General features: G+C 41.8%; 1 protein-coding gene across 1 annotated transcript; it reads left to right on the forward strand.

The window, feature by feature from the left end:
• Positions 1-782: 782 nt before the first annotated feature.
• CISD1 (CDGSH iron sulfur domain 1) lies at positions 783-7,319 on the forward strand. Its single transcript, XM_010169489.1, has 2 exons — positions 783-1,043; positions 7,040-7,319. The coding sequence occupies exons 1-2, from the start codon at positions 783-785 to the stop codon at positions 7,127-7,129; spliced, it is 351 nt and encodes a 116-aa protein (XP_010167791.1). The 3' UTR covers positions 7,130-7,319.
• The last annotated feature ends 1,745 nt before the right edge of the window (positions 7,320-9,064 follow it).

Here is a 9,064-nt window from a genome sequence, read left to right on the forward strand (position 1 = left end):
TGGAGAGGGACCCTGAACAAAGAAATCCCTGTGCAATTACACCCTTACAATTTATGCACCCACCCCTCACTCCTTCTTCCTGTACCTCTTGGTCCAATGGTGATTTCTGGTCTGGGATCTTCTAACACCTTGATGGATTCCTTCTCTGTCTCCAGGCAGGCTGTTAACTGTTCTTATCTTGGGGATATCTAGTTGCAGCTACTGCTGATGGTTGTAGGCTCTTTATCTTCTGGTTTGCACTTCTTGTGCACCTGCTTGCTGGCAGAGCATGGGAAGCTGAAAAGTCCTAGACTTAGGATAAGCACTACTTAGCAACAACTAAAATATCAGTGTGTTACCAACATTATTCTCGTACTAAACTCAAAACACAGCACTGTTCCAGCTACTAGGAAGAAAATTAACTCTATCCCAGGCAAAAGCATACCTAGGTGAGAGGTCACAACTCGTGACCTAAGGCTTCAGCAAATCTAGCTGCTTGTGCTAATCAGTTAGCTACTAATGCTAAGCAAGGCTATTAATCCTAACAATTTTTATCAAGTATCACAGGTTCCCAAATAAAAGGTATTAAAAAAAAAAAAAAAATCCCAAACCCTGCCAGGTTAATCCCCACCTTGCCTATTCTCTTGTAGAAGGGATCAAGAGAAAGGAATAGATTAACAAGGTGAGTGTCAAAAGAATATATATTGTTCTAAAGTACTGCGTTACCACTACAGAACAAAAAAGGTCTGTTGGAAAGTAGAGGTGTTGCCTCATGCATTAACATTTCCTACTGAGTAGTCTTAATGGAATGTTGTGGTCAAGAAGTGACAGTCTCTCTTTTTTCTTCTTTTATTCTAGTTGAATGGATTGCTGCAGTCTCCTTAGCTGCTGGCGCAGCTGCTGTTGGGTATCTAGCTTACAAGAAATTTATCTGTAAAGACAAGTGCTCCAAAGCCGTGGTGAATCCCCATATCCAGAAGGATAACCCCAAGGTAGTCCATGCATTTGACATGGAAGATCTGGGAGACAAGGCTGTGTACTGTCGTTGTTGGAGATCTAAGAAGGTAAGACAAGAATAAATGCATCTTTCAACAAAACTATTTTCAAAGTGCTTTATTTAGAGGAAATTAATTTATTTTCACCTAAACTAGTCTGTGGTGAGATGTAGCGGTATTTTAATCCATAAAACTGTGTAGGTTTATATTGTCACTCAGAGTAAAGCCTGCAGATCAGTGTTCAGTAGTGAACAAAATGTTTCTGTGGCTCTGAAGAAGCAGGTCCCTTGAAAGGAGAGCTGCTGTATGGAGCGATCATAGTCGTGAATGACACACACCATTTTGTGTGCTGCCTTTGCTAAGACTGGGACTTACCCAAAACTAAATGGCCTATTGGCAGGTGAAGGAGAGCTCAGGAACCACTGTCAGAGAGGGCCTTAAACACCTTTTAGTGGAGGAAGTTGGAAGCTTACTCTGTCAGTCAAAGAGTACCTTGCTACTACTTCATGGTGTTAGTAACACAAATCGATTAAAAAGTCTCGAGACATACGAGAGCTGGTGTTAAACTGTCACTTGCAATGTCTGAGCCCATCATGAAATCTTGTAGACAGGGTGAGTGCACAATGGTTTTGGAAGAGCCTGTCTTGCACAGATAGTGTTACAGTGGTACTGCTGTTCTGTCCTGAATTTATTGTTGTAGAACTGCTGTCTACAACAGATAGCTACCTTTTGCCACATGAATGGGTACAGCAGTGAATTGTTTCCAGTGGTGATGGAGGTAATCTAAAAAGAAGTCATTGTAGGTAAAAGCTTTTGAAAAATCTAGGTAAATGGACTTAATGTGTTAAGTTACATTAGCAACTCCAAATAAGTACATGGGTAACCCTACAGTAAAGCCAGTGAAATCATGATGACATACTTTAAGCCTCTCTTTTTGAGCAATTAAGAGTCTGACCTAGACAGTGGTCCAACTTACTTGTGTATGAAGTTGGGTTCCTTCAGTTGCCTAAAATTAATGGTAAGCATGATACCTAGCCTTGCAATAACACAAAGATCAGATTTAAATCTGAGGTAGAGATGTGTGACATTTGATGTAGCTGAGATCTATATAATCTATCTGTAGTGGTAGTTCTGGGATCTGTAATGAGAGAAAATGGATTGCATGAGTAGTCCTACCCATTTAACACTGGCACACACATTTAAAAACTTCTCTAGAAGACAAAGTGCTAATGTGTGGAGACTGAAATAATACAAACCTTCAAAGCCAGATAACTGAGGCCAACAGCCTTGAAATCTAGCGTGCTATCTATTGATGAACTGAGTACTAGGCATGGGTCTGGTTGGGCCACACTGCAATTTTCCAGGTACTGTGACTTTTGGTTCTTGCTGTTGCCAGATCTGACTTCATTACCTTGTGGGAGAAAATAACTCAGGAAGTTACACATTTTTAGCTGTATTTGGTTTAAACTAAAACACTACTGAGGATTAAACAGCATTTTGACTTGATTCTCAAATAGTCCTGTGGAGATGGACTTGTGTTCTCTGCTCTGTCTGGAGTCAGTTGAAAAAACAGAATTCTTCCAGCCCTGCCATTGCCAAAGTGTGCCCTGTGGACTGAGTTACCTGTCGTATGATTAAACAACAGGGAAGTGTGTACATTTACATGCAGTGCTGATGATGGCTGTACAGTGTGTAGGTATTGTGCAAGTGTATAACAGCATTGCTGCTAAATCTTTGTGGTGAGTCTCAGCTGACAGCCAGAATCTAGCACTGCAAGGCTACAGCTTCAGAAAATAAACAGGGGGAGGAGAAAGGCTCCTCTAAGTATCTGTACTTTGTTTTAATATCTGAATTTGGATTTACGTCAGGTTGTAATAGTGTAGGTACCTCCTTCAGTGCTTCTGAAAAAAAAAATAAATTAAAATCCCAACTTCAACTTTGGTGTTTGTGCTTTCTACTTACCACTCTGTTTTCTAAACAGAAATGGAAGATAGTGTCTGGTTTTAGTGGTTGCATTGCAGCTCCTGCCAGTATTCTAGTTATTGTTTGAAACTGTCTTTTGTGTGAAATAAAAATCTTTAGTGGTACATTTTGGCATATATTGAAGGGGTGTTGACAGTTTAGGAACATACTGTCCTACTGAGTTTGGGCTCTGTAACCACGCACTAAAAGGAAGTAGATGGGGCTGTTTTATAATGAGTCCATTATTAGGACTCTGATCTGAAAGGTCTTATAAAGGCATTAAGGAGGTCAGTGGAAAATTTTGAAGGTATTTGTTTTCTTTTGCTGTTGCTTAATAATGAGTATTTTAATCAGCATATTGTGCTTTGAAGACTGCAGTTTCCAGCTTTGCTGCCTTCCTCTTGCCCTGATCGGTTGACCTTGCATGGTGGGTGCCATGATGTTTAAGATGGTGTGTGTGCTGCTTCTCATGTTCAGTCATTGCCAAGCAGTAATAAAAATACAGAGACTTTTTCATTGTTCTCATGTGCTTGTCATCTTTGGAAGTAGTTTTCTGTTTCTTACAGTTCTCAAACTAAGTTCCTGTTAAAATTTGTAAGATAATGTTTATATGGTGGCAAAATAGTAGAATTTGTAATTCCCTGCATTGGAAGCACACAATTACTTCAAAAGCAATAAGTACCTGCTATGTTTTTGTTAAATAAATGGCGTATGGGGATCTCTGTTCCATATACAGGTTAGAAGACATGTCCTCTTGTACAATTGTGAGCCCTTTTCGTCAGATTTAGCCTCATCTGAGGCATGAGGCTCTGAATAGGCCCTGTAGGTTTGTGAACTATAGGATATTTCTGTGTATACTGATGGTGTGCATGCATTACCGCTGGTATCACCTGGCGTTCCTCTTGTACGGGGAATAACCAAACAGTCGGACTATACCAGCATGTTTTGGAGTAACTCTTAAAAAAGGAGCAGGATTGTTTTCAGTTGGGTTTTTTTCTGAAGTAGTATACTTCAGAGGCTTTGTTTGTTTGTTTGTGCTGGCCAAAGTCTTAGTGGAGTGCATGTGTTTTAAAAAAAAAAACACACATGGTATCTTCAAATAAGTCTGTCTTACAAGTCTGTCAAATAAGTCTGGATATAATTATCTGTTAAAGTAGGTAGCAGGTGTTCTTTAAATGGCCCTTTCCTATTTAGTGTTGTGCTCTGCAGGTGCTTCATACCACTGCTTGTCAAGTTTTGTGGAAAAACCCAGTGTTCAAATTAACCAGTGTAGAGGCAAGAGTTTTGTCTTAAAACCAAAATGTAATTAGTCTAAATTTAGAACACTTGTTTTCTTATTGTTCTGCATTTTTCAGTACGTGAGCTGGGGAGGGGAAATTCATTTGCTTTCTATTACAATGACCTGGAACCTCAGTGTCCTCCAGAGAATTATTAGTCCCTAGGCTGTGAGTGAAGGAAGGCTACTGCAGAGCATCAGAAGAAATAGTGGTAGAGAATCTAAACTTAATCAGTGTCAAGGGAAATAAACTGAGGTGTCCAGATCACTTCACAGTTCGCTCAGGGTTTGAGCTTTGGCCGCTATTGCTAACTTACTTCATCTTAATCAAGGATGAACATGTTGTGTAAAGCCCAGGATCCATCTATTCAGTATCTGGTCTTCAAGGTGACCAAGTGGGTGCCCTGGAAAAGTGGTGGTTTGGGTTTTGTTTGTTTTTCTGAGAAGCTCAAGTCTAGTATCCCAGCCTTTAGGAGCCAGTGGTTCCACCACACAGAGTATGAATTCAGAGCAGTCAAGAGTTGGTAGCTGTTAAAGATGTCATGATGCTATCTGGAGCCCATGGATCCCACCATTTTTGTCACTTGCAAACCTGAAGTGATGATGTTGCTGTAGCTGGACCTTGGGTTTGCCTCTTTGGGGCATGTGGGATGTTAATGTTTGATGGAAGCTGGGTCAACGCTTCTGTGAAGACCAGTGGGCTGTGGTGGTGCATGGGAAAACAACTGGCCCAGGAACATCTATCTTCCCCCTCTACTCTGCCCTGGTGAGGCCGCATCTGGAATATTGTGTCCAGTTCTGGGCCCCACAGTTCAGGAAGGACAGGGAACTGCTTGAGAGAGTCCAGCACAGAGCCACCAAGATGATGAAGGGAGTGGAGCATCTCCCTGATGAGGAAAGGCTGAGGGAGCTGGGTCTCTTTAGCTTGGAAAAGAGAAGACTGAGGGGTGACCTCATTAATGTTTATAAATATGTTAAGGGCGAATGTCATGAGGATGGAGCCAGGCTCTTCTCAGTGATGCCCAATGGTAGGACAAGGGGCAGTGGGTGTAAGCTGGAACACAGGAGGTTCCACTTAAACTTGAGAAGAAACTTCTTTACAGTGAGGGTGATGGATCACTGGGACAGGCTGCCCCGGGGGGTTGTGGAGGCTCCTTCTCTGGAGACATTCAAAACCCGTGTAATTTCGTTTAGGTTCCTGCTTCGGTAGGGGGATTGGTCTGGATGATCTTTCGAGGTCCCTTCCAATCCCTGACATCCTGTGATTCTGTGATCTGGGTTGGAAGCTGGTCAGTGTCCCATGAACTTACATTCTTGTTTGCACAGATTGTTCCCAAGTTATCTGTCAGTACCTTCTCATTGAGTCACACATGACTGATGTAATGATAAAGTTCCTGAATGAATCAGCTTACATGAGTATTCTCTGAATTCAAGGTTTCTTTATTTGGAAACACTACCTGCCATTTATAGTGTGGGTTTTGACATTTTGTAACTGTGAAAAACAAAAAATCCCTGCCTCACTTCTTTTCCACCCCCCCCCCCCCCCCCCCCCCCCCCAAACACTCTACCCTACAGGGCATATGGCTTTATTTTTAGAGTGCTGAGATTTTTTTTGTGAGTATATTATCTTCATTATATTGTTTTCATACAGCACTTTGAAATCTTTTATTCTAAGTAAGTGTGGGTGATGGGGTCTTAATTTTCCTCAGGGGCTGTGACTGAGGCAAGAACACTGGGATCAGTGGAGTGTCAAAGACTGGTTGTCACTGTACTGTGAGGGAATATTGCTGTTGCCAAGGCAATAGCTGAGTAATGCCCAGCTTTGCTTCCTGTTACTTCTAAGCAAACAAAATAGTAACTGATTGCAAAATACTGGTGTGTGATTTCTGTGGTCATTTCTTCTGCAAGAGGAGGCCTAGCCCTGAAAACACATCCCTGAGAAGTGATGGGATCTAACCTCACTCTTGTTGCTTCACAGAATATCCTTTGGCTCTTGCATGTAAAAAGAGCTACTTGGGAGCAGAGTGGTTGTGACCAGTGTGTGACCTGGGCAGTTACAGGTGGCTAAAGGACTCCTTGTGGGTCTTGCTCTAACCAGGCTGCTCTGGGTTTTTTATGGAACAAACATTTCTTCGAATTACTTCCTCAGTGCTACCTTTGAAACCCTCTGATGAACAGCCATGTCAGTTGGAGGTGCAGTTTATTACCATTAGCAGGTCAAAATCCTAATGTGGAAGCCAGCTTGTGCAAAGGGACCTTTGTGTCGATGAGATAAGCTAGCTGTGTCGGGATGAAGCAAAGGCAGCTTGCCACTCTGGCTATCTGGAGGCAGGGCTAATATGCAGATGTCTGTCTTAAATAAGAGATGAGCTAGGGAAGCTCCTTTTCATCATGTGCTACAGAAGACCAGGAAAAAACTTCAGCTAAGGATCTCCTCCTGTTTCTCTTCCTCACCCCACTTGTCATCTGTAACTGCACTCAACTCTGTTGGGCAGGAAAATGGAGTGTGGGGCAAGGCTGAGAGTGAGATACACCAGGTCGGTTCCTGTTGAAGGTCAGCTAGGGCTGCATTTTCTCATGCTGGTGTGTGGCAAGGGACACCAAATAGAGTGGAGTTGCTTCTTTTTCTTAAACAAGCATCTCGTCCACTCTGTGCTCACATGGACAAAACTAGTGCTCAGACAAAATTCAGGGAAACTTGAGATGCTAGCACAGAAGTTGGGGTCTGCAGTTACCGTGGATTTAATGAGAAGATGTTCTATTGAACTTTCAACCTAGGTTCTTAATTCTGATGTGCTTTAGATGTGTTTATTCTTTCTTTTTTCAGTTCCCGCTGTGTGATGGCTCTCACACAAAGCACAACGAGGAAACTGGTGACAACGTTGGGCCTCTGATCATCAAGAGGAAGGAGGCGTAGAGTGGACAGTAGAAGCTACAAAATGAATGTCTGACAAATCCTCTGCTCACTTGTAATTGAGGGAAAAACCACAAATTCTTTGTCATGTCACTGAAGACTTTACAGTGTAGTATATACATCAGGCTTCAGCATGTGTATTTTCTCTGTGCTTGTCTTATTTTAATCACTACAATGCATAATTTACTAAATAGTCATGGTTTAATTTTTTTGTCCTGTAAAGTGTGGGTACTCTCTCATTGAATATGAAGCTAAAATGACACACAGAATGTACTTTGTCAGAAAATAGGTATTAAGTTATTTTCAAATACATGTGTACTACTCTGAGGCTATTCAGTAGAATGTGTTTTCAAAAGGTAGATCCTAAAATCCCGGAGAGGTTCTAAAGTCACAGGTCTGGATAGATTTCTATGTAAAAGGCAATAGCAGGAAAGAAACCATGGTGCCAAAATGCAGCTTAACTTCTAATTATGCTGCATTTTCTGCAGGTGTCACGTTTGGCCTATTACACTAGTTCTGTGTGGCTTCTGTAAAAGAACAAATTTAAAATTGCTGACTATGAACAGACAACATAAAAGGCTTATGGCAAGATGAGGCTAAAGGGTAACTTTACCTTTAACTTTATGGCAGTGTTGACATTTGACCCTAGTGCTGTATGGTATCAAGAACTTCCTAGCAGAACTGCAGACTTGTGTTCAGAGTAGGATTAGGAAGATGGTCTCTGCAAGAGCTTTATTAACAGACAAGTGGAATGATACGAAGCACCCAAAGAGTGATGAGCACGGGGTGGCAGGCTTGCCTTTGCTGCTAGGAAGCCTTAGTTTCACTTGCAGTCTCTAGCAGTGGAGTTAACTTCCCCAGACCACAGGACACTTCTGGGAGGGAGGCTATGCTCTTTTATTCCAGAAGCTAAAATAAAAACTAAAACCTTACCCATCATTACAGTCTGCTTCGTCATTGCTCTGGCAGGTTCCGGAGGACTCTTTCCGCTGTGGAGGGAGGAGGCTCACCTTTTTTACTAAGTGGCCTTAGGCTCTTTGTGTCTTAAATAACTCCTGCCTCCTGGGCTAACTGTTAGTGTGGTTCAGCTAATTCTACCAAAAGAACTGACACAGACAAGGAAAGGCTTTGGTGACAGCTAGAAACAAGGGGGAGAGGAAGGATGAGACAAGGAGAGCTCTTCTCCTCCTTTTGTATGGCACAGCTCTCATCCTCCTTCTGTATGGCACTTGTCTGCCTCCTCTGACATAGTTGCATTAATGGCTACTGCATTGGTTTCCTTAAATAGCTGTGATCAACATGCAAATGACTGCAAAGCAAAACCCAAAGAGTGGAGTGGCAGAGGGCGATTTTGTATTAAACCCGGTCCATCAGCGTAATTGCAGCCTGTGTAAGATTGATCTCTCAATGTCCTGGGAGAGAGACTACCTCAGAGGAAAGGCCTTTTCAAGAAGCTGGCATTTTAACCTAGACCCTTAAGGATTCTTCCAGATGATCAAGGCAGTAGAGGTTTTATTTATTTTTTTTTTTTAAGCGTATGGTTGATATAATTGGTTAAAATTGAGAAAAATGTTTTGCATATTCTCAATGTGAGACTTTCAGAGGTCTTAGCTGACTGGTCTGAAGTTTGTCAGAAGGCACAAGAAGTAGAGAAGGTGGTGCAGAGGCAGAGAAAAGGAGGTTTGCAGGTGGAGTCCTATATAGTAGGGGCAGCTACTGTCTGTGAGACCTCTGCTTGTAAGAAGTTACGGTCAAATACATTTAGTTTCTGTCTTTTCTTCCTGTCTTGACTGTAAAGGTACTTGATTTTTTTTTTTACTTGGCTGAGTACTGATGCATATGGAAAGCTGTTTTAACCTTAAATTGTCAAATACACGGCTTTTATCCAAACCAAAATTATTTCTGTATTATTAGCATATGACACTGGATATTTCTGTA

Source organism: Antrostomus carolinensis, unplaced genomic scaffold (assembly GCF_000700745.2).
Source record: "Antrostomus carolinensis isolate BGI_N321 unplaced genomic scaffold, ASM70074v2 scaffold19846, whole genome shotgun sequence".
In the NCBI taxonomy this organism is placed as follows: domain Eukaryota; kingdom Metazoa; phylum Chordata; class Aves; order Caprimulgiformes; family Caprimulgidae; genus Antrostomus; species Antrostomus carolinensis.

Excerpts from the sequence above, each read along its gene's own strand:
- CISD1 (XM_010169489.1), top strand. The coding sequence starts at position 783 with ATGGAATGTTGTGGTCAAGAAGTGACAGTCTCTCTTTTTTCTTCTTTT. Across the intron at positions 1,044-7,039 it reads GTTGTTGGAGATCTAAGAAG|TTCCCGCTGTGTGATGGCTC; the intron begins GTAAGACAAGAA and ends TTCTTTTTTCAG.